General features: G+C 37.2%; 1 protein-coding gene across 7 annotated transcripts in view; it reads right to left on the minus strand.

Moving 5' to 3' along the window:
• FRYL (FRY like transcription coactivator) overlaps nt 1-26,961 on the minus strand; it is a 178,014-nt gene that overhangs the window by 135,796 nt on the left and 15,257 nt on the right. For 5 of the 7 annotated variants that reach the window (XM_072863006.1, XM_072863007.1, XM_072863005.1 and 2 more), the window contains exon 1: nt 13,709-13,979. The exons of 1 other annotated variant lie outside the window; for it this stretch is intronic. In XM_072863006.1, coding sequence (XP_072719107.1) covers nt 13,709-13,886 — 178 coding nt within the window. In that variant the 5' untranslated portion in view covers nt 13,887-13,979. Of the gene's footprint in view, nt 1-13,708; nt 13,980-26,961 lie in introns of those variants that run through there. One more of the 7 variants, XM_072863009.1, reaches the window with a different exon arrangement.

The raw sequence follows: 26,961 nt of genomic DNA on the forward strand, positions 1-26,961 counted from the left end.
CATTCCAAAATCATGAGCCAACTCTCCCAGCACCTCAAAAATAATGACTTTTTAAAATACACTTTGGGTTCTTTGTAGTTGCCCTTTTTCCCCCCCTCAGCTTTTATTCTTTAAGTTATTAGCGCCAGAAACTTATTAGAAAACAATCATCCCAGAAACCCCAGGAGATGTACTAAAAAAACCCTACAGAAATACTAATCTTAATGTTCCACCTCCTGGAGTCCTGTTAAGAAGAGTTTCAACAAACAGAAGAGCTGCCAGTATTTCTGTATAGTAGTGTTTCAAAAGTTAATCAATGCTAGGAAATCTTTTTAAAAATTTGCATTTATTTATGATATTGATGTGTTTGGCCAAGCAAGTTACATGGCTTTCCCGCATGGCATCTGAGATTTTGTTCCATTATTATTTATTCATAATATCAACTACTAATCACTGTCGATAGGGCTTCCTCAAGGATACTAGCCATTAATTTTAAATGCAGTTAGCTCAATAGAAAATATTAGCCCATTAAGAACTTATAAGACGTTAAGAATATTTTGAGAACTGTATGTACCAAGAGTATAAGCTTTTCCTTCCAAAGATTTCAGCAGAAGTACTGAAGACGAGGAATATTTAATATTAGGAACAAAAATATTTTTGAAAAGAAAAATCCTCTTTTAGTACTATATGAATATAAATAATGTGTATGTTTTCATACATATATGCACAGACATAGCGAGTTGGATTCAATGGACATCATTAGTTTACAAGATTTAAGAATGGCATACACCAAATACTTTTACTCCCCATGTGCCCCCTCCCCCCCAAAAAAAAAACCCACACAAAACCCAAAAAACAGTACAAGTCCATTTAACAAGAGGACCTGTCAGTATCTCAGCATTATCATACAAGCATCAGTGTCATAAGCATTATCTTATCATACAACTGTGCAAGCCTTCTAACATTTCTTCTTCCTCACAACCCAATTCACATGCTTTTATAATCAAAGATGTATAGATGACAACTACTTCAATTTTGGACTTTTTGGGTTTTGCTTGCCTTTGAATTGAGTTAATGAAATAACCTACCAGATACTAGAATAAACAGAAGATTTCAGGGTAAACCACAAAGTTTAAAATGTAACTTTTTATTTTTTAATCAAAACAACAATAGTAGAAGCAGGAAAGAAAAACCATGGATTACAAGCTTCTGAACCTTGCCAAGCGCAGATGAGGCTAATTCACTGAGAACAGCCCAATAAAACTCATTGTATAGAGTTACAAGAGATCATCATCATGTATTTCTAAAACTGTGTAAGAAAATGTCATTTACAGCATGGATTCTTTTCAAGTTCCTCACATTCAGAGAGGAAAATGAAACAGACTTCTGGAAAGTACACTGTGTTTAAAATTGAGAGCAAGTATGTCCACTGTGAAAGAGTCTAAAAATACCTATCACTTTGGAGTACTGGTATGGGAAGTCTTTTATAAGATTATTATTTTATTACCCAGAGAGAAGATGGAAAAGAGAGCACTTGCATTTAACTATAAACCAATAGCTTTGATCTGGAGCTGGTTTAATCAAGAAAAACAATCCAAAAAGAAACACTCAAACTGAGGATTTGTGCATACTTATATTAGTAGGCTGGGCATTACAGAATTCCAATAAATACATAGTTTATATACTGATACAAATATTTGCATACCTTTTGATTCTGGACCAGTTATAAATTTCACTATTAAAGGGAGCAGACTACTATAAAGTCTATGTTTTTGATACTTTCTCAAGAGTCAAGGTGAGGTATGTGTGAATGAGCACACTGGTAGCAGTAATCTCTTAAAAGAACAAGACAAGAATAGGACTGTAGGTGTAGTAAAGCAGAAGTGCTCAATCTCCAAATGCAAGCTGTTCACACTCTACTAAAGTGATTAATGCAAGTGTGCAGTCCACAACATGCTTTTTGCTCAGATATGAAAACCTTTTAGTAAAGAGGATGGCTAGAAGCAAATCGCTCGAGCCACTTCAGTGACTTAAGTCTGCAGACTTCAGACTGCAAATAGATCTATACATTAAGAGATTCACGAGCAGTAAAGTAAGCCCAGCTGCTCTGGGAAGTATTAGATTGTTCTGGTACTGCTCATCCATTGCACACTTGACCTATACAGCAAAGTCAATTCAGCACTTCAAGAATGCATACCTCATAGATGTAATATTCCGTACAGTATGCCCAGTCACACGACAGGGAAGAGGTGCCCTGGGCGTTATAAGCAGCTACAGGGCCCAAGCAATGTAAGAGATCAGGCGCTATCATGCTGTAGTACAGGTAACAGAAGTTTCCTTTGCTTTATTTATAGAATTTAGAATTTAATGAAAACATTTCTAAAAGGATTGCTATACTTACTAGGATCAACACATTTACTACAATGTGTATGCAAAGGTTGGTTGTACAGCTTTTCTTTTAATTAAAGTAGCATCATGCCATTTTCTTGGAGCTGCCCAGAAACATTGCTAGCAACTATTTTGAACAATGCACGTAAAATAAGTGAAGTGCATAACAACTGCTGTTTCTATAACTGCCAGAACTCTGGTCTGTGGCACAGACCAAGATGTGAGGCCAAAAAAAAAAAAAAATTTAATATGGTTCACACAATGTTGTTTCAGCTTCATCTCTACAGGCTGAAAAGGTAGAGAGATTTTCATGACTGAAGATATTGCTGAATCAGTTATCTTAAAAGAGCAATATTTAACTTCCTACAGTTTGCTTTTAAGTGGCAAAGAAATAACATTTTATATGTCATTCATTTATGTTTCACAGGGAACATGATTTTTAGCCTCATTTCCTTATTTTTTTTTTCCATTTGAAGTGTTATTCCCCAGTTCTACAATAGTTTTACTCCTCTAGGAGCGTATTCATATCATACTACCTACCTTCCCCAACCCCCCCAGTGTAGTTCTTGCTCTTTTCTACTGGGATGGCTGAGATAACAGAATATGATTTGTCTACTTATCCCTCTACAAAATAGTTTGCATTAATCATTCCAGCATAAATATTCCATTCAAAAAACACAGCTAAAGGCATTCTTTTAAGTTATGTAAAAAACATGCAGTCACTGTTGCTTCCAACAGTTTGAGGTTTTCAGTCCTACTACATTCATGTTCAGGATGACATGGACTGACAAAAAATGCATTCAGGAGAAGAACTACAAATAATATTTCCCATTTAAAATAAATTATAACTATGAGTTTTCCAACTAGTTCTGGAAGGACACTGAAGATGCACAGCTTTCTTGCAGAACACAGTCTCTGAGTAAGATCAAAGAGGATACTTAACTTTTCAGTAAGTTAACATTACCTTGATGGAACAGTACTCTTACCTTAAAAAAACCAACCAAACAAAAAAAACAACCACAAAAAAACCCACAAAAAAACCCAATCAAAAAACCACCACACACACACCACCAAAAAAAAAACGACCCCCAACCAACCCCCCCCCCCCCCAACTTTAAAGAAAGAATAATTAAATCCTGAAAAATCAAATGGTTTTCAAGGTAGTTTAACCTTACCAACTTCATAAAGATTTAGACTAAACAGATTTCAATCTGGCCCTTCCTGCCTGAAAATCCAGCTTTCCAGATCAGCAAATATTACAAGATTACAAGGAAATGAGTCAGTAATAAAAAGGTGAAACATTTCAAACAACCCAGCAGGCAGTTCTGAGACAATATTTAACCAACCTCTCTCCAAGAGGAAATGAGACAGGTAAAGCGATACATAAACCTATAGCTGTAACTGTATCTCAGGAGCCTTTGTCAGGCTAAAGTCAGCTTTAGCCTGACTTGTCAGCTTTGTCAGTTAAATCCAAGTTTCTCAATTTTTCAGAGGCATCCCTGTAGTTAAAATTCTAGAGAACTCAGTGCTTTATTCTCTCTCAGATGCTCAATTTCAACCTTCCATGACTGCTAATAAAGCTTAAAGGTATAAAGCCCCATTGGTACGGTTCTGTCTGTGTTGGACAACTTGAAGTAACTGCCCTAAGATCTGATCTGTCCGATTCTGTACCATGTCAGCCTCCTTACTGTGCTTCAGCGTTAATGTACCAACGTACTGGTTTTGGGGAACCAGCACTCCAGTTTTCACCAACCTTTTAAATGGAACCTGGAAACACTTATGGAGCTACACGGAAAATCCCAGCTTACTTGCTGGGCGTTTAAATAGATAGAGTAGGGAAAGGCTTAACTCTGTTACCCTACAAGGCCTTAAGACAACTGCTACGAATCAGTTATGTTTCTATTTTTGTTGCTCCTCCCAAGCTGCTGGGTGTCTGTGCCACTTTTACAGGAAACATCATATTTGCATCATGTGAGGATCAGCTACTCTATCCCTATAGAAAGCATTGGGGAAAAAAAACACCAAGAGTTTAGGACTCATCCAGGAAAAAGTTAAAAAAAAAGTTAAAGTGAATTAGCTATAGGGCTAAACTCAGAACAGAAGTCCCAAGTCTGTTAAGCCTCACAAGTGCGATAGTACTTGGGCAGAAAATGTTCTCGGCTGCAGACTCCCACTAGACTCGCACAGCAGCTGAAGGTACTCACATATTTGCCTTGCCCTGTGCCAGGGGATAATGCCTTTCTCCCTCTGCCATAAGCAAAGTTGAACATCTGCTCCCGAGCCACTGCTGTTGGCAGCCTGCAGCCCATTTCTGCTTATACGTGAAAGCACTTTACAGCCCCATATAATGCAAATGTATGTCTGGTTCAGCCACCTCTGCCACAGAGTGCTAATGGTAGGTAGGGGGCTGGGGGACCGCAAAGTTACAAGTGGGAACAACTTCAGGTGTCTCTGCTAAACCCCCTCACAAGCACAAGCCTACCAACTTACTCCACCATAGCTTAAATCCCTATGTAGGTATGTAGCTGGCTGAGCAGTTTTACAAGCTCTGCAATACACAGTGTAAGGACTTTGAAAGCTGTAGTTACAGGCAGGAAAAGGAAAGTGAGCAGGGGCAAAGCATGGACAGGCAATTTTCTCTCGAGGTTTCAACTCCTGAAATTGCCGTTCCCAATGTTTCAGTTACACAGGGCAGGAGCACAAGGAGCTCCTTCACCCAATATAACCAATCAATCAATAAATAAAGAAAATAATTACATTAACATGGCATTCTTCATAGTTGAAGTAAATTGGCACATTTCTTTACTCCAAAGCCAGCAAATGTTTAATTGCAGTGCATTTTTAAATGCCGTAGTTACCACAATTTAAACAATTAACTGCTTTTAATGCTGAGTTTTACAGCTTTCCTGTCTCTGTGAAACAACAGATATTCTCATAGAAACTTGAAGCAGGAGTACAAAATAGAAATGCTTTAAGATTAAAAAAGGTAATTAATACATATACATTGTTTTGCAAGTCAGAATTAATGGAATTCATGAGTGCCATTTCTGAACCTTTACCCTCAGCAAGCACGCTGTTACATTGAACAAAAGCAAGAAAAGAAACAAAAAAAAATCAGGAAGGGAGAAAATGAGAAGAAGTAACAAACCCAAAGGCAGCTAAATGCAACACTTAGATACCAAACACTTAACACACACTAAAACTTTACAACAAGGCCACACTTGTCTGGAAGTTCTGCAAATAGTCCACAGCACAAAGTTCCCTAAAGTGCCTCAGTTGGTGGACTACAAAATAGCCTCCACCAGCAGATGCACCTGTGCCAGCACTGGCAGAGACCACCCAGCAGCTACGAAGCTCATCACTTCACCTGGGATGCCACTCGCAGCTCTCCATCCACACACCTGCATCTGGCAGAGCAGATCCCAGGGAAAGGGACAGTATCACTCCACTGCAATCCCTACTAGTTAAAGAAAAATGCAGAACTGAAATCAGGTGGTAGAAACATGTTCAGGTAAATGGAGAATATGCTTAAAATTTTTCTATTCATGGAACTGGCTGCTCTCTATTTGTCAGTCATGTTATTTCTTGATAGAGCACTAGCATAATGTTAATTTATTTCAGTAATTACCATGAACATGTTAACTTTCCAAACATACAGTCTACCTACAAATATATATGGTATAATTTCATCAACTTCTGGGCAAATTAAACTACTCAGTTCTACACTGCTCCTTCCATGAAATAAGAGTTTATGGAAACCCCAACCAAAGAATGAAGAAAAAATACTTTAAAACTAATTCTAACCAACAGAAAACAACATACTGGAGAAATACAGTATTTTTATACAAGTTATGAGCTGCTTTTATGTGTTTTACTTCCCGGTCTTCCTGCTTTCAAGTTAGAAAGTATTTTGAAATTAAAAACATTCTTCATTTAGCCAGTCAGCTTCTCAAAGAAGTAACTGAGACAAGGCTCACCCCAGTGCATCTTAAAAGATGCCAAAAGACACCAGACATTTTTGGGTCAGTGTCTAATATGACTGTCCAACAGCATCCTGATGCTAAAGTATCTAAAGCTCATATTGCCATACCAGTCTTATCAATGAGCAATGAAAGTCTCCCAAGCAATCAGGGTCCAACACAGATGCTTGTCACTACAGACCTCACTGGTACTAATGAGCTAAAGAATTATTATTATTTATGTAGTATCTCTATGTAAGGGGTATCGCACAGCTTATACAGTGAGGGTACGCCAAGTCCTGAACATCCAGAGCGTCTCATGAAAAACTGCTGCAGACAGGAACCTTTAGAAGGTACCATTGCTAAAGTGATGAGGCTTTCTGAAAGTTTCACCTATCTCTTCAAATCAGTACTGCATCTGGATTTCTTGTAACAAAAACTTTCCTTCATAAATAAATAAGAACACCAAAAACCTTCAAGCATGAGCCAAGAACCCTCTGTCTGGGAGGGTCTCTGGTTGCAGGGACCTTTTAGAACTTGGCTGGAGAGCAAGAAGATGCATGTCAAGTAAAACAGCCGAGGCCATGAACACTACTTCCCAAACCACAGGTATTCTTCAACAGCATTTACTAATTGAGAAAACATATTCCCAATTGAAGGCGGCACTCATGACATTTCCTTACTTGAAGGGCAACTAAAGGCTATCCAGTGCTAAGTTAAAGACAGAAAGAATGCCATTTACTGAAAATGGAAAGGCTTTCCAAAGTAGCCCTTAAGATGAAATAGTTGAAATTATTTTCCCTCAGTTTGGATCCACATAATACTTTTTAGAAGAAACATAAAGTTAGCACTCACAGGGTAAGAATCATTCTGTTATTAAAGAGCTTAAAACATAATAAACTAGAAACATGGAAGTCCACAAATCAAGACATAAAACAGCTAACAGAAACTGTCAACAGCCATCAAAAGTATCACGAATTACTGAAAAATGTCATATCTGCCTCTTCCATTTAGAATTCACATTTCCATTAGAAACAGAAAAACCACCTCTAGAGCAGATTAAGACTTGTTAGATTGCCTATAAACGAAAACTTTTGCATTTGAAACATAGACTCTTTTCAACTGAAAAGTGAAGAACTGTTTAACAAAACGTTCAAATTACAGTCTTTCTGTAACTTAAATCTGAATTGCTGATGTCACTAGCATTACATCTTCATATGCAGCTGCTTATTTAACCTTGCTGGTAAATACTATATTGACCTTAGAAATACTTTCTTGAGCATTAGGGGGGTGTTACTTTGGAATTTTTTAGCCTAGTGATCGATTTTAATGTGTTTTAAAGGATAACAGTTTTTTACCTAAAGGAAAATGGCTCCTTAAAAATAAGCTGAGATTTTAATTTTGTATGCCGTCCAGCCTCTTAAAGACTCTACCTTGGATCACAGACAGACATTATAGAAAACAGATAGATAGCAGTGTCACAGGTATGTTTTAAAATCTGTTCTACATGCAAGAGATTTATAGTGTGAATCAAAAAGGAACAACATGCTAAACCCTTTTCTCCCTCTCAAAACGTTGCTTTCAAGACCTGTGGACAATGTAGACACAAAGAATTTAAAAGAATACTTTTATGTCCTTGTATTACCAGCATATAATAGAGAGAATGGGTTTACAGTAGCATATATAGTCATTTTTGCAACGAGTTTCTCCACATCTTGTTGACTTCAGCACTTCACAGCTCCCCATAATCAGCTATTGCAGGATCTTTTGAAGACCTGCTTGTTTTTCTGGCTATGTTAAATTTTCTCTCATTCTCCCCATACTATCACCTCTCTCCCACTCTCCTTCAAGTCAAAAGCTTTATTTTGTTCCTCTCCCAACTATCTTAGTATAAAGTAATTGTGGATTGGAAAGGTAAAGAGGTATTTGTTTTATTTACAATCATCCCCCCCCCCCCCCCCCACGTTTTAACTGCATCATCTCGAAGAATTAGCCTAAAGATAATGTTTTAAAGACTATTTGCAGCTAAATATTGCCCAATTTCACCTCTAAGTTTTTTTTTTTTTGTAATAAACTGGAGTTCCCATTACTTGTGACTTTTCAGCTTACGATCTGCAGGTCAGAAAGACAAAAAGAACAGAAAAAAGCCCAAACACCAGGATTACTGACATTCAATTCCTAAATTTGCTGTTGGTTCTTTCTCGCAGTGTTCCAGTTCGCTGCCTATCCATTACTATTGGGAGGGAAGGGGGTTTCCTCTTGGTTTAGCAAATTGAACAGCCTCACCAAGGACAGACACGCACCAGGACCACCACGAATGAATACACAAGACAACTATAGAGGTGGAAGGGTACAATCTCCTTTTCACAGCATTGAGCCATTACATTGGTTCAGCTGTCTTATGAAACCTTATACTAACATACTTAAGCCTCAGAAAACATTTTAAGTGCTTAAAGTCCAGAAGTGGCATTAAAAAAACCCCTGGAAATGTGATGCAGAGGTAATCTATTAAGTGAACAATAGCTTTTAAAAAAAAAGTAAGCTCTGTTCACTGTATCTCAGAGGAAAACAAATAAATTACCTCCTCACAAAAGCCATATGAGTAGCTGTTAAGTATGAAGAAAAGGCCCTTCTAGATCTACCTTTGAGTTGTACCGACACCCACCTTGAAAGAAGCACTAAGTTACAATTACTTTGTCATTCTTTGCAATGAGGTAAAGGTAAAGTTTGGCAAGGGGAAAAAAACAAAAAACAAACCAAGAAAAAAAACCACAAACACTGTAGGAAAAAAGGTATATTCATTGTAAATTCCTGCATGCTTATTCTTCAGATGAAACTCTGAGACAACTACAGTAAAAGCATATTAGGCATACAGCCAAGTACACAACACAATTTAAAAAAAAAAATCAGATCTCAAAAAAATAGGGCCTAAAATCATATTGGAGATATCTCCTAGAACTAAGCCATACCATCTTTTCCTTTTAACAATTAAACATAACTATAGTCAATTCAATGTTAATGGTAAAATGAACAAGTCAGAGGCGTACTCCCCTTGCACTCGGGCTTACTTTTAAAAAGACTTCCTGGACGTTATTTCAGTTCATTATTGACTCCATCTAAAGCAAATGTCTTACTTAAAAACCATTTATCCAATGGTCATTGTATCTGCTTATAAGCAGTAATAATAAAACATATCATCACTGCACTTAAAATAAAACTCTGGAGAGATGCTTGGGTTTCCATTTATCTAAAATATTAAAGAGTTCGTTTTCCACAAATCAATATATTTAAAACAGAGGGTACCCAGAAGGTGACTGCTACTTTTGGTGATGGTAAGACATGTAACACTGCCCCCACTACTGACCAAAAAGGCCCTCTCAGTGAGTTGATTCCCCTCACCAACTCATCTCAAAAATACTGCCCCAAAAATATTAGAACATTTTCTGCTGGCTTTGTGAAATGAAATCAGCTCAGGGAAGGGCCATGCCAGCGCCCGACAGGAGATGGGGAAGGGCTGCACAGCTGGGAGCGAGACTGCCCTTTTCACTGGCAGACAACTGTTAGATCAGCCTGATCCACTTGTGAAACCACACAAAATCCCCTTCCCCCACCTTCTGTTGCAAAGACCTCCGAGAGCAGGTTCCAGAGGCCCTTAGGAAAGCTTCCTTATTACTTCTTATGGAAAATATATATAGAACAATTTCCTGGGGCATTACTCAAGCAAAACAATGCTATCTGCTGTGATAAGAAAACAGGAGAAAGGGTTAGAGATTTTTATGTAAATAGCATTCTGGATCCCAAACAGTATTATGGAGCAGTCTCTACACGTAAGCGAGAAGCAAATGGAGATTGGGGGTGGGGGGGAAGCCATGGTACTTAGTTGCCCACTGACCCCTCCAGTCTTCTCTAACTGAAACTCAGAACTCGGGTACAGAAACTGACTTTTATTCCAGATAGATGCTGGGCCTCCTGGTTGTCCTCTGCTGTACAAGGCTGATCAGAGATGCAACACGGAGCTGAATATGCCCTGCAGAGTTGCTGGTATTACAGGGACACAGTGCTCATAGGCAGTTCATGTCTACGCAGCCCCTGCTGTTAGCCCCCTGAGGCAATTACAACTCTATTACTCATTTCTTTACCACCAAAGACGACACTTCTGTTGGCTTATTGCTGCTCCCCTAGCAAAGGCACTTGAAGGGAAGCCGGTTTAATGTTTGCAAAAGGAGATGTTTTCCATACACAGAGATAAAGTGGACACCGTGAGCAACACTACTACTCGCATCACTGATAAATTTAACATCTCTTGTGCAGCTGTTGCAAATTTGACTTACATGGTTGGCCATTAAGACTGTTCCACAGTATTAGCTACCCTGCCTTACAATGCAACCGCAGCACAGACCTGCAACGGAAGGGCACATTTCACACACCACAGGTACAGCTGCCATTTGCCAGTTTGCACGGAGCAGTCATGGCGTTCCCCTTCTTTAAAGCTACAAACAGCAAAAGGGAGAACGTGAAATAGTTCATAGATGTGTCTGTATGTGTACACATTTGTATGTGGTTTTTTGGTACATGAAAGTACTTTCTCTGGATCTTCCAAGCTCATCTTTCTGTGTTTGATTTGGATTGTAGCTTTTTTGAGACAGAAATTTTTAAAGCTGAGAACATGTCAACTCTTAAATGCTACAGCAAATTTAAAAGAACTGCTTACTAACATCTATTAAGTGTTGTGATGCATACAATCATATGCAAATACTTAAAGCAAGATTTTTTTTCTAAAGATCTAATAATCTTATAAATCTAAAAAGACAGTTATGAAAGATTTCTAAAATACACTTGAAACCATTCTGACAGAAGCTACATATTTTAAAAGATGTGTCACAGAGCGTATATTTCTAAGGTCTTGTTTTCAGCTATAAAACAAAGTATATACTAATTGAGTTAACATTTTGAAAGGTGATACTGATACATGTTTTAATCCTAAAAAAATAAGAATCTCATCACTTGAATGCCACACAAAATATTTAGGTCAGATACATGCAAACCCAACTAAGTGATATTATCAAAACAATACTTTTATGCTTTGGATGCCAGGAGTAGGGTTTTTTTGTTTGGTTGGTTGGTTTAAGACCTTCTAAAATACTTTTATACTTTAAAATTAGTTGTCAGACTCTGTATTCCACCTAAATTCTCATTAATACAAAAATATGGCCTAAACAGCAGCAATAAGGAACAGAAAGGAAAGAAAAAAAAAAACACCAACTTTCAAATTCGAACATATCTACAGGACAAACCACCTTAGCTTTAAAAACCTAATGAGTTCCTGAACAGCTTCATTATATTAAATTCAGTGGTGCATTAACACCACATCTGCTGACATTAAGCAAGTAAATGTTTAAAATTTTTTTTCAAATCATTCTATTGTTTTATTACCTGTTTTGTCGACACCTGCATTCTGCAGCATACCCAACTGGTAAACACAGTAGTTCTTTTGCTCTCTTCCAGCAGAGCAGTTCATTCCATTACCAAGATACAAAAATAGAAATAAGCAGATAATTTAAAGAGGATTCAGCTACTATCTGCTATTGTAAAAGCATGATCCCAGAACAGACTATAAGTCTGCATTTCGCAAGTGATGACATCACACTATTAAGTGGTATTAGTCAGGCACTACTGATTTCCACAAAATCACTCCTAATAATCACCATTTAGCAAATGTTTAATGAGCAAGAAAGGAGAATTGATCTTCAACAGTAGGACTGGTATATTCTATGTTTATTATCCTCATTTGCTTGAACTATTGACAAAACATTGAACAATGTTAGATGAAGGCATCTGTTTTGACTACAAACTTCAGCCTATAGCATTTTCTTTTAGCCTGGCACAAAACCAATTCTATTTGTTCTGAAATTATAACACTTGAAATAAAATATTATTTAAAAGTGAGAGCTATAAAGAAACCATAATACAGCATAAAAGCAGAACTGATGAGATACGCCTATGGAGATACTTAACGTGTGCCCATCACAGTGATACCCAACTATAAACTTCAGGGCTCTACAGCATTCAAAGTTAAATGAGGATATGAACCTGGCTAGAAGAGCATCACCCTTTCAGACACCATGAGCTTCTGAGCAGAGTTTACAAGTATATAGGCAATAACAGTCTTAACAGACCTTATTCTGTAAGAAGTCTTCAATAGTCCATACCATTACAACATTAACTTGTTCTAATTTGTTATACAAAGAAACAATTGTTTAACAAAAAAACAGAACTGTCCCTGCTTTCCCCAGCTGCCAAAGTTACTCAACCTGACACATTAAAAAAAGTGGTTTATATTACAATCAGAAAGGCTAAGAAAAGTCTTTCCAAGGAAACCCCCTTTCTCCCACCACCATAAACTTAATTCCATAGTTAAGGGTATAAGTTCACCACGCAATAAGATGGATGTCATCATCTCCTATCTTTGCAGTTAGACACATAAGGGAAAAAATTTCAAGGCCACACTAATTCCTGAAAATAGCCACCACATAGTGAAGGGTAAAAACTGTGCATCTGATAGCCATCAGGATCCAAGACCATAAAGGCTCAAGATCTTACTACTTTAGCTGAAGGTAAAAACAGAAGTAAAACTGGATTCTCCATTGCCACCCAGATGAACTGTCGGGAAAAGGAACATTAACTCATTCTACTTCTTTTTATTAGCACAATACACTGTAACATTTACTACCTGTTAGTGTAAAAAAAAAAACCCAAACAAACAAAAACCAAAAAAACCCCACAAACTTCACAGAAAAAAGCTTACCCATGTTCTTAAGTTAAAAAGTCTCTATACAATGTCCGTATTCTTGACTAATTTAATGTACATATTAAGTTTATAAAAAATCTGCAATCTTCGAAACACTAAAAAAGGAAAGCATAAACATTTTTTAAATGAAAAATCTCTTAAAAAGGAAAGCCCTTGAAAACATAGGGGATTTGAAAAACAGGGAGAGAAAAGATGACACAAAACTTGAACCCTGCACTGCAGTCAGAGCTCTGTGCAGCACACGTCTGTCCAGACAACTTAGTGCCTAATCATAAGTACGTTACAATTTAAAAACTTACATAGGGATACTTATCCCAAAGGGGGAATAAGAAGTCACACAGGCATGCAAAGACAAGGACCACATTAGAAATCCTGTAAAATTGCTTTCAAATAGGTCACTAACACATGATAGTGTGTCAATGATAAAATAGTTCTAAAACTAAAGACAACATTATCATAGCAACTCTGATAAAAAGGCCTTTTATAATCAAATTCATCAATTTAGCAAATAATAATGATCTGAAGAAAAAGCTTAGTAATCATTTTTTACCAGGTTGATGACATGGATACATACTGTAATCAGGACGTAAAACATGCGTCTCCCCGTCTTCATCTATTGTCTGTCCTAATGAAAAGAGTCTGACACGTCTCATCTTCAGTAGCCTTGGGGAGCTTTCACTGGCAGTAGTCCCAACATCCAGAACTACATCTCCAGAAACAACAGTGGGAACAATTTTTTTCAGGAATTCCATTTTTACATGCCCTCTGTGTTCTCAGCATGTACTAAATTCAGCGGTTTAGCTACGCATTACAGAGTGTGGCTCCCACATCAACTTCCTTGAGCACAGAGGTAGACTTCTCCTAGTGAAGTCACATTGAACCTGGGTGGTGCCAACACCAGTGCGTCAGCTGCCAGCTGCTCCAAGGCAGATTTTAAAGACGTCTAACTGTATGGACTGATAAGAAAACCAAACAACAACAAGCCTACATATTAACCAACACATGCTAAACTCTGCACTTGTAGAAGACACCGTATTTAGCATTGCAACAAATTTGAGCATTAATAAAACACACGGTTTATTTTCAAATTTCTATCTGACAGAGTTAAATAGCTCTTAATTTTCATGAAGTGTACAGAGAGTGTTCATCTGCATTTGAAAGATAACACTTATCATTCAGAAAGTCTATGCACCAGCTTTATAAACAAAGTGTCTAACAGCACAATTTAAACCATTTCCATTCTCACATGGTTTTAACTACTAGCTACGAAGATACTAACATTTATTAAATATTAAGTTCTGTTCTGCAGAGACTCTGATGCTATATTTACCACTTAAAATACTCAAACCACCTTCCAGAAAACGCCAAGTACAGAAATAACCCATCTCATTTTGTCCAAACGTCCGCTTTATCCCTAGGGCTACTTCTCCATATGTGCCTGGTTTAGCTGAATTTTTTTGTTTTTATTTGAGGGAAGTTTAAATGTTGTTCTATATTTAGCTTAAACGAAGCCATTATGAAAGATGCCTTGCATTTGGAACAGAAAGCTCAGGGGGAAAAAAGAGACATTAGCATAGAAGAGTGTTCCTTAATGCTTTCTACATTTGGGAGTATGTATCATTGTATGATTGAAAATATTATTTTATTTAGTAGACTTGGAGTGGAGATCCAGACATACTAGGTAATATTTCCACCTCATTTGCCACCAAAAATTGTACACATCACTCAGAGAAAATCCACTAATACTCACTCTGAATGTCTGAGCAGCAGCATGCACACTTCTGTTATTTTTATGAAAGCAGCTCAACACAGTTATCCAACCTATGTGTGAAGTGTACCACGCTACTATACATTCCTTAAAAGAAGGTACTTAATCTGAAACTCACTACTGTGTCTAACTCTTCTTAAAAAAAAAAAAAATTCTATGAAAGCTAGATAACCTGTTTCAGGTCTCCGAGTTCCAGTAGTTCAGTACTCACAAGGAGCTGCTCACCCGGATTAAGCTGTCAGTTCTTTACTGACCAACTCTACTGTCACACTTCGTAAGTATTGAATCTAGCTAAGAATGACACAACTTGAAAAATTTGGTACAAGTTAATTAAAGTTGCCACCTAAGACATTTTTCAAGTTCTATATAGACTGAAAACATGTCATATCTTTTGTATTCAAATCTGCATTAAAATCCCCAAATATTCAAGTTAGTCTGTATTCCTCTTGTAAATGAATACAAAATTCTACACAAATTTCATCTTGTAAATTAATAAAAAATTCTGACCTTATCAAAAAAGACATGTTGTTAGAATATTATTTCCTGCAGTGAAATATTTGGGAGATCAAGCAAAAACATTGTCCCTGTAATGATTTCATTCGCAGTATTTTTTCCACCAATACAAAAAAGTTATACAGAATATATTTTCAGAAAAGCATTTTGTTTTCAGAAAAAAATAATAAGATATCACAAAGATAACTTGCGATTATAAGAGATCACGTGTCTTTACAAACTCAAGCAATCATTTATTGACAATAGCATTACTTTCTATAGAGGTTTTTTTTTGCCCTTGAAATCTTGCCACAAAGCTACTTTGCAGTTTTTAGCATTTGGGAACAAAAGAGAAATTCAGATGCTTCTGTGAGAATGAGAATGCTTCCGATCATCCACCTGTCAAACTGCAGTTTGCAAAGAAGGGGGTAATTAGCTATTTCAAGTTGTACCTAACTGAAACACCCTCTGAAAGGTTCAAACTAGATACCAAAGTGCTCCTAACCACGCTATGGAGGTTTTATTACCATGTGGACACAGGGTGGAGACAACAGATGAAGTGCAAGTACTTAGTGCATCACTTCAGTTAAATGCATAAGGCGTGACTTTCTACAGAACATGCAGCATATGCGAACTGGCCATGGATAAAAAAAATTAAGGCTTGAAACTATACTTTTTTTAGTGAGAAAACGTAACAGCCTTTCAAGTAATAGGATTTACAAACAAAACACAAACAAGGAATAAAAACCACCCACCATACACATGATCATATTTCAAGATTAAACTTGATTAACTAATAAAGCTTATATAACATAAATTAATCCAAAAGCTTTTGACTGATTTTTTGCTTCAGGATGGCTTTTGTTTGACTCTTAAGAAAAGGACATCAAGGAGTTTTCTACAGAAGATAGTTGGGGATGTATATATCTCTTTATATATATTTTTATATATTTATTTATAGATATATATATACATAGGTGGATGGTGGTTAACTCCAGGACATTATATGAGAGCAGCATTTTATAAATAATGAAGCTGAGATAGAAAGCTTCCGTTTCTGCCTGTGTCATTTCACATACACTCCTCTCTCCCACTCGCTCTTACCATCTTCCTTAAACAGTACAATGTACAACTGTGGGTTTTATACAATCTGAGCAAGCTTTACAGATAATCTGCCAGGGGGAAACATATGAGAAGTCTTATAATTGTTATAATCAAATTCATCTTTAAACAAAAGAAACCAAAACAGGCTCATAAAAGCCTTATTTCATAAGTTTTAACACTTTCTTATTCTGGAACCTCTAAATAAAAAAAAGAATGGGAGACTCAAGCTTATATAGAATTATTGTTTGTATTACAGTAAGTCCTTTGATGCCTTTCCATGTGTATTCCACTTGTTACACTGAAAGGACGACTCTGGTTTTGCACTGAAGTGCTTGCTGAGGTCATTCAGGCTCCCCCTGTCGCAATTCCACAGCTAGTGATACAAACAGCAAGAAGGTAACATCTGAGCTCCACATCCCTCCCTAACAGGAATCCACATCAGCAGGCCTTCACATCAGAAGGGAACATGAACAGATCATGAAACACGCAGAAGTACCACACAGAGACCCAGTGAGTGATGAGAGGGTAGCAGCACTTGTCAGAGCACTGTCCGTTTGGATTAGACCTTTCAGGACACAAACAGCAAAGCTGTTCAGTGGGGGTGCACGGAAAGAGCAGCTACACCAGAATTCTGTTGAAGCCGGTAAACCTGCTGATGCAGGAACATCCTAACAATGAGAAATGCTGAAAAAACAGAACACAATCAATGAAAGATAGATCTGCGTGAGAGAAGACTACTTGCAAGTCCCTTGAGTTCACATGTCTAGAGACTTTTTAGAATTAGCAATAACAACAGTAAAAGACAACTATGAAACAGACAACATACTGGGAAGTACAATTTTAGAAGAGCGCCTAGATGCCCTATAGGCTACCATAAACATGCATTATTTGACAGGTCTCTTCACGAACAAGCATACATTACAAACCTTCAGTTTTGTAACACAGGATGTTTTTAAAACTATCCCACCCTGCTAGAGCAAGGCCACCGCAGTCCTACCTGCTGTTGCAGAGAGGACACAAGACTTCCTTTGTCTCTAACACGTAAGCTGGTAAGACAGGTCCTGGGGTTTTTGGAGGCTGGGAGGAAGAGCGGTGCCCTTTGGCCTCAACGGGATTACTGTGCCGATAAGGGAATAAAAAGGTTCCGAAAGCGCGGGCTGCGAGGCGCAGCGGACTGGGCCCACCACCTCAGCACTGTGCCGCCCCCCGCAGCCCTCCTCCTCCTCCTCGTCGCACCGTCAGCCACGCCAAGCCAGGCCAGACCAGATGGTAATGCTGACCTCGAAAGTGGGCTGGTTTTAACCTGGATTCGTTTGTTGGTGCCGCACAGACTGCCCTGCCACACAGAGGAGGGGAACTGCGTGTGGCTTCACGGGCTCCTCCAACACTGGCAGGAGTCAATAGTTCAGGGCAGCTTTGTTGGCACGGTGGTAACATGTTTTCCAAAACTCTTAGCCATAACTAGGGTGTCAAAACGGCCAAGTGGTACAACCACACTGGCAGAGAAGGCAGCTGGAGGCGTTCCTGTGCCAGCAAGGTGGAAGCGTGCACTGCAAACCTTGTGGCATTGAAACACGACCTCCCTTTTGGTGGCACTGCTATGGTGTGGCACGTCTCCCATCAGCACACAGAAGCCTTGCTTCCTCCCAACTTCTGAGCAACGTGACCACGTTGGTAGGACAAAACAACATAAAAAAACAAAAGCAAAACTATCCATCCTGCTGCGACACTGGCACTGGAGGTTCTGCCATACTGGTTTCAACAGCAAAGACCCAGTAGTATACTGAGGATGCAAGTGCTGCCTTTAGAAAGAGTGAGTGGTCCTGGTCCATTATGCAAAGTGGTCTCTACCTCAGTTTGCAGCTCTTCAAGAAATGTTAATATTCCTTGAGGTCAAGGATTTTAACTATGCATCCCCAAGCCCATAACGGACATAGCATTAGTATGCACCAAATAAGCATCATTACTATTTTCTCCAACTTGCTGATTTAAACCTGACATCACTATTTCAAGGGGGAGTGAATCTGCTAAGGAAATAGAGGGACTACAATAGCACCCAAGTATTCAGGAAAAAAAAGAAAAAAAAACCAAGTACAGGAAGTTTTTCCTTCTTGCATCTCAGAATAGAAGCCTAATTTGTAAGAATGTGTCTTATCCCAATGAAAATAATCTGCTCTTCCCCCAAAAAAGTAAAGATCAGAGATACATAACTGAAAGCAGAACAAAACAGTAGTTAGAAATTGAACCTGCAGTCTAGCCTGGAAGTTTAAATTAACTCACGTTAAACTAACTCACATTAAATTAAGTCTGCATTAAACTCACAAGAGGTACCGGGTACTGGACAGCTACATTATACTTGTTAGCCAATTAGCAGGACATTGTCGTAATTTCACACAAAAGACTGTAGGGGTAGGGAAGACAAACCCCATTTCTTTCTCTGTATATGCTACACTTCTTCAAGTGACAAACCTTTTTGCTTTAGAACTGTAACTTAACATAGTCACATATGTATAGATTTCTTTTTTCTTTAAATACAGAAACTAAACAGACAAGACAACCTCAAAAAGTGTATGCATAGGGAGAAAATAGTTTTTGTGTCGTATTGTGGCATCATCTCACCTTTTGGCAGTTTGGACTAACCACTTGTAAGAACCTGAAGTATTTAAAGGAATGAACTTTGCACATCAGAAAGTTTAAAAATATTAAAAGATATTTAAGATAAGAGGCTATCCTTCATATAATTTAAAATTATACTTTACCAGTTAATTCCCAAGCTACTTAGCATTAATTGTTTCCTTGGTCCATTTCAATTAATGTAATTTCACAGCAAAAAACCCAAGGACCAGTATAAGCAGGGACAAAGCAATGTACAATCTTGCAATAAACTATCTCTATATCAGTTTAAACTTGTTGTAGCTATTATTTTGCACAAAAAATACTTTAAACCTAAGCCATTTAATCTTTCTATAGTTTGGCTTTATTGTTGGTTTTTTAATGTAAGCAAGCAAATAGTTTCAGTTGTCCCCATGCTTTTCTGAAAGAAAGAAAGTCTAGCTTTCTGTTTCTTGAGAAATGAAAGTAACAAACTGTCAGCTTTTGGTAAAGTTTCGGTTTCCTATCAGTCACTTAAGCTATATTTGCTTGTACGGGGGGGTGGGTTTTTTGAGCGAGTTGTGGGGCTTTTTGTTTGGAAGGCTGGGGATTTCTGGAGTATTTGGGGTTGTTTGGGTTTTTTGTTTTTTTTTTTTTTGTTTTGTTTTTTTTTTGTTTTTTTTTTTTTAAGAGCTTAGTTTTACTTATTTAGCATTAGTAGAAGTGAAATACAAGTAGAAATAAAATACTGGCAAAATATATCAAATCAGAAGCTGAACATAAAATACAACTGTTAGGTTCATTGGCTGAATGCAGCCATTTAATAAAAAAGCCCCAAAATTTTTACTGTTTATGTATTAGGTAATAACTGTTCTTATCTTGAAGTTGCATGCAAGAATACAATGCTTTCCTGAACTCATTAGGAGTTCCTGAGAAGATCAAGGTATTGTCTTATCCCATAGCTTCTACAATCTTAAATCAGGATAAGGATCTGGGCTTCCTGTTGCTAACCTCATGCTTGTTCCAAGTACTGACGTATCACACAAGATCTTCCAAACCTACGAATTTCTTCTACTGGCAGATTTTTTTCAAATAAGAACTTGCATTTCAAAGCAAATCCCAGAGTAGTACATACTCTGAATCATACCCATTCCCATGCAAGTAGGAACACCAGGAGAAGATGTCATTACACAATCCCGTAACAACAGAAGTGGCCGGATCTTTTCCCTTATAAAAGGATCAAAATGAATGATGACAACCATGATGTTGATATTTCTATGCAAAGGACATTAAAAAAATCAACATTTAAAAGACAAGTCAGACCAACAATGGCAACACTGCTATGAAATTGGAACTGTAAGGAATTGAGAGCTGAAAAGCTTTACCAAAAGCTTTTTAAGTGCTTAGCAGAAATACAAGGAACAGAGTTGCCAACCGTTAATGTAGGTTTGCCTATAGAAAAGCCAGAATATAGACATAAGCGATAACCAGAGACCAAGCACACACATACATGTCCAGAATTTCTTAAGAACAAAAGTGGTTCAACAAACATTTCTTAAACAAATATTTTGACTATTTGGTTGATGGCTATTTTCGCAGCCATTGTCACTGTTTCTGTTAGAATTTTCGCTAGTGCTACATGAAAGTACACGTCTGTAGAAGAATTTCCTCATGACTGAATGGCCAACTTTTGAAGTCATGCCCAAAGCATAAAAGTCAAATGGCCAGGGAAAGAATCTGTAGTTTATTGTTAAAAATAACCTTCACTCAAATCCCAAAAGTGTATACACCACTAGTTTATCTTGCTTCCCTTGCCAAGCCTCATCTAATCTTAGTTTACTACTTAAAATTTTATACAAGGAAGGTATGTTTAAAATGTTACTGACCTGTGGAAACTATCATTATCTTTTTTTCACTGTGACTCTTCTACATAGCTTCTATTATTTAAAAAAAAGCAGGCTTACTGAGTTCACAGTACACAGGACAAGCTCAGTTTCCAATACCAATGAAAATCCTCTGGACATCTAGATTAAATATAGGGTCTGTCTTGGTTTACATAGAATTCATCCACTCTAATCTTAGTTCTTCCCTTGCAAAATGGACAGTTTTTGAAAGATGGTCACAAAGTTTATCTACACTGCAAAACAGAAAGTAGAAATTAATACTCGACCTAGTAAAAAAACCTGAGTGGGTAAATTCACAAGTCCATTCGCATGGACTGACATGCTCAAGTCTCTACTGGTTTAGGCATACATCCTCTGTGCTGTGTTATACAGACCATACTAGTAAAACTCTGAAACACTATATATAATATAGTGTTATAGTGAAATATATTTGTATTACAAGATTTACGTTAGCTGAGGAGCAATGTATTTTTAAACCCCATATAATATATAGTCCTCCTACGTAAAATTTCAGTGTGATCTTTCTCGTAGCAAAACCACAGTGCCAAAGAAGGATGTATGACTAGAGAACAAGATTCATAGGTTAATATTAAAATCAGTCATAGAAGAAATAAGAGCTTCATTTTCTTAAGTTACATCTTTGTTCAGCAACAAGGGTAGATAAATCAAGTTGCTGAACATAAATTATTTCTCACACAGATGCTATCTGTGGGACTTCAGAAGGTTACTCTTAGCTAGAGGACAGAGGTAGCTAAAACTATCTATTTTCTTAACAATATTATCAGAAAAAAAGTTAGATATCATGTCATAGATATCATATTTGCCCACACATATGTTGGGGCAATAATTTTAAAACTTCTCCCTTCTCACCTCTTCTATCTCAAAGCCAGAAATAGTAATTTCTAAAATGTTACAAGATTTTTCTAGTGGAAATACGTAAGCTTAGATTTTAAAATAGTAGTAGTCTTCCTCTTCAAATCCCAAGTGAAAAACTTCTTTCAGTGTAAAGCAACAGCACTCCAATTCTTCTGCAAAATATAGATGTCTTTGTCCCTTCTTTTTACTTAATAACTTAAATGCATTTCCACTTGATAATCTGAACATAACCAGAAAGAATAAATGCTGCTGCCATAACTATGTAATTTGGCTTAAATAGCAAACAGCCCAATCTATCAGTTCTTACAATAAATGTAGTTATACTAGGTACTCTGGGCTGAAGTTTTCAACATTTTATGGCTTACAGAAAGATTGGCACCTGTATTAAAGGAAAACAAATTCAATCCTGCTCAGATCAAGATGCCTTCCTTACTGATTAGGGACATGTAATGATTATGTTAAATTCAAGGCAGTGGAAAAGGAAGATACTTAAGGAACTTGCTTATCAGATAGTACATAATCTGAGTATGATTTACCATAGTAATACATCACGTGAATACCAGCTATTAATTTAGAGCAAATCTTTTATGTAAATTTTGTAACCCTAAAAGAGAGTAAAGGTTTTTCTGTATGCAGACATAGAATGTTTATGGATATTTTCCATTGAACAAGTTTTTTTAATTAACATTCAATTGTCTCCTGTCTTAAGGAGAAAAAAAACAAAAGAAAATCAGTAACAACAACCAGACCATCAGACGCAGCAGAGGATGCTCCCAGTGGAGCTCCATGTGGGCCTATGGGAAACCCGGTATTGTAGCTTTAGTACATAAACGTGAATGACATTTTACAAATGTTTAACAGAAAACAGAGCTATCCTTTCAATGCTATAGATGTTCACATATAGCAGAACTAAAGTATTAAGTGACTATATTCATTTCTAAAAGGAAAAAAGAAAAAAGGCAGGGAATTTGCACTTTTATAATTTCTAGAAAGGAAAGAGAATGGATGTAATTTAGGTTTGTTTGGCAAGGTTTTGGTTTCAGGGCTTTGAGCACAGGCGAGGAAATACTAACTTTCAGTGTAAGATGTTAGATGAAATCTCATTTACTCTTCCTATTTGAAAAGCTACAATATACTTGAGATGAAACAGAGGTCCAACTAAGTTAGGTACTACATTAAGGTCCAGAAATGTTTCTAGTAAGCAGGGGAGGAAAAAAAATGGAAATAAGTTTAAAACCCAGCATTTTTTATTAGCAAATAAGAAAACACAGTTGCTAAATGCACTGCTAGAATAAATAGTTCTCAGTACAAAGTCACTAACTGAAGAAATACGTGGGAAGATGAAGGAACCTAAACCAACAAATTGTTGAGCCACCCAAGAGAAAGCTTCCATTTTTATCCTGTATGGAACATTTCTATACTTATGCACACCCATGCAGGTTTGCTCGCCAAAATTAGTCGTATTATCACAGTAAAGTTAAGAAATTGCAGAGAGCTAAACAAGACCACCACAAATTAAAAAAAAACCACAAACAAAAAAAACCCAAACCATAACAACCCAAAACCAGAAACAATACATGGCACACTAACTGTGCAGCTTCAGAAGCTGGGTGAACAGACCTTCCTTAAAAGACAGCAATCAAGGCAAAGGTACTGCTCCTTCACAGAGGCTCCACTGCTCAGGCATTCTGACAGTGACCTGGGGGCAACAGAAGAGCTCAAAGAGCACCTTGATGTATTAGTTTTTTCCAAGTACCACAAATTAAGATGGATCTATAGAACAAACAGACATCATAAATGATAACTTGAAAAATACAGATTAAGACAAAATAGTGATAGTGTGCATTTAACTAACATGCATCATCAGATTAAAAAGGATTATTCTAACACCAGAAGAAGCCTATGTGAGATTAGCATGTATTGTGAAAGGATTTAAGAAAAAATTCCTTATTTGGATTTGGAAGAGACTTACTATATTACACCTATCTGAAGGAGAGGTTAAGCCTGTTCCTATCGGAAGCAACAAGAAAAAACCCTTTGAAGAGCAGAAGAGGCAACCACTGAAGTTTAAGGACATAGTTGAACATGGTCACCCAGGAAGGTGAGGATTCCTTTATTCAAAGAAAAATTGATGCTCCAGTCATCTGATTAGAACAGAAAGACCAAAGACGACCTGTGTCCCTTCCTCAGTTGTGGCTTTTTAAATAGACTAATAATAAAACACTCCTAATTGTCATAGTGAAAGACAGGAGGATTCTTTTTCAAAAAAGTTTCAGAGGCTGGAATTACTTCCTCCTTAAGAAAGACACGACAAAACGAGCTTTACTGCTTTCCATTTCTTAGTAACTAATTTTCAAAAACATCCATTCTTTCAAGTTAATGTGCATTAAACAGGAAGAAAAAATTCTTTAAAGTTAATGTAACATACACATTTTAACACACAGAGGTCAGCTTATAGTATGGTTGTTTCAAGCCAACTACAAATGGAAACACACAGAGGTGTCAAGACTCTCATTTTGTCCACACTAGGATTATGTTTCATCATTCACACAGAAGATCCAATGAAATGTGGTTAAAATTAAGAATATTAGCTAAGTAGACCATAAAGAGAGAGGGCTCCTTTCCTCACACAACACTCTTATTCCTTCCTGGACTCTGCTGTACATTTTAGCCTGAATCCTTATATCCTTTAAGGTATGCCTCAAATCAAAGGATCAGGGACTTGTTGTTGTTGTTACTGTATTGTCTGCATCAGAAGTGAGCCTTGCTGCACTTCCTAAGCCATTTCTGAGTCAGAGAGACTTACTGAGGAGGAGCTAAGGAGGACAGCAAAGGCGAGAACTTCATGATCAGTGGTGCACTGTAGGTGCAAAGTGCCCTGGGCCAAGCGAGGCAGGATGTGTTAAGCCATGCTGGGCAGAAGCACAAGGGAGGAGAACTCAGACGGTTTCCACAGGAAAGCTCTGCAACTATGGAGGAGGTATCAGAAGTAGCTGCATCACTTATGCTTTACCCAAACCTCTGAAAAACCACCTATCACTGTCTCCCCATCTTTGAAGTAAAGTACTTGATTTGTATAAAGACATAAAGTGTTTTCATTAGCTACTACCCAAGGGGTAGGCGTTTTCCAGTTCCCTAAAGACTTCTGGTTCCCATTCCATTATATATCATAGATTTAAGCTGTAATACAGAGTCTTTACTGTAACTTGTGCAGTTACTCTACAACTTTATAAAGAAGTTGCTGTTTCTTTTAAATTAAGCACCTCTCCAAGTGAATTATTTTCAAGCAAACAGTTGCTGACTGCACATGGAGAACAGCAGCATCTCCACAACCAATAGTAAAAGAGTTGTCTGACCAAAAAGAGTGTTAAAAATAAGATTTTAAGATACATGTGCATACAGATAGCTGTATATAAATAAATTTCAGAGCTGTAATAGTGCAAAGTTAACCAAGATCAAAGTTAGTTAGCAAACAAGAGTTTCTTTCTCCACCATCTTCTTGCTGATGCATAAGCAGACTTCTAAAATAAATCCACAACAGTTCAAGTCCCTTTGAAGTCCAAATGTATTTCATTTTAAGTGTTAAAGAACACCACTGATAGTGCCTTGTATATTATGTTCAATACACAAGTAGGTTACGTTAAAACAAATATATGGTCATAAAGAAATCTTAATCAAACTTATCATTCATAATAAAGATACTTAGCTGTTCTCCATGACAGAAAATAAGTTCAAAAAGAAAAAGCTTTACAAAAGGTTGAAAACAGGAATTTTATGAATGTTGGATGTTGAAAAAAAAAAAAAAAACAAAGAAAAAAACAAACAAAAAAACTACCCTGAGGACCTAGACGTGAGCAGCACAAAAAATCCCCAGAATCCTGGGGAAGCGAAATCCTACAAGACAGGTTCAACAGTTTTTCCCCCCCTAGTCTGACACACACAGCTTTCCCACTCCACAGATTAAGCAGCTCTTCTATGTCCCTATTAGCATTTTCATCTTCTGTTTTCTTGCAGATGCATCTCATATGCTCCACACTGTTTGAACAACATGAGGCATCAAGCATGAGGCATTCTGCAAGTCATTCGTCACTGCAAGTAAGCATGGTCTACAAAGCTCTTCAGCAGAAACATACCTCTAGTCAGGCAGTAGAATGAGAACTAATGTTCAAATGAAGCAGGAGGGGGGAAAAAAAGGCCCACAAAAAACCCTATTAAAAGTTGGTGAAGCCCACTGAACTATATAAAATACAAAACACATCTTAATAGAAACTTTGTAATAAAAAAAAAAAACGTAATTGTTTCCATTTATTTCCCCAATATCCATCTTACAGTTTATATAGACCCAGCTAATGAAACTGCTGAGCAGGGTAGTGAGTACCAAGTACTGCTTTAATCCTAAATGATTACTTAAGGAGAGGAAAAAAAGGGGAAAAAAAACCCCACAAAACCAAAACAAAACAAAAAAAACCCACAACACCTCTTCTCCTCTTGATGGTCCTTTACTTTCTTAATTATGCTGGGGAAAAAACCTTAACCAAACTTAAGTGCTACACCTGCAAAAACACCTGTAATGTATGAACAGGTACATTAATTGTTCTGAATACTGTTTAGCGGTTGTGTTTACAGACAGAAATAGGCATTCTTAGCATAACTGATGCTCCAGACAGTTTTTCAGAGAGGTCATGGAGTCTTCACCATGAGAACTTTTTGAGACCTGACTGGATAAAGCCCTGAGCAACTGGGTCTGCTGATCAGGGAACTGATTCCAGGGAGTAAATTAGTAGTACAGAAAAAGAATGGCAGCTGGCACATTTTTCCAGCTATATATTATTTTTCCTTCTCACACCTATTTTTAAAGGAAAGTACTTGAGATAAGACACTCTCTGCATTCTCTGACAGGAAAATACACCCTGAAAGACAACTTGCCTTTACCTTTTGCTGAAGTGAAAAAAAAAAAAACAAAACATGCTTATTGCCTACACACAACACAATAGGTTTTTAATACTGAAGACAGACAATAGATACAAAAGTGAAAGAGCCAATGCTAAGGATTTTTTTTTTTAAACCTACTACCTGATTGAAATTACACAA

This window comes from Ciconia boyciana, chromosome 5, assembly GCF_034638445.1.
Source record: "Ciconia boyciana chromosome 5, ASM3463844v1, whole genome shotgun sequence".
NCBI classification, from domain to species: Eukaryota; Metazoa; Chordata; class Aves; order Ciconiiformes; family Ciconiidae; genus Ciconia; species Ciconia boyciana.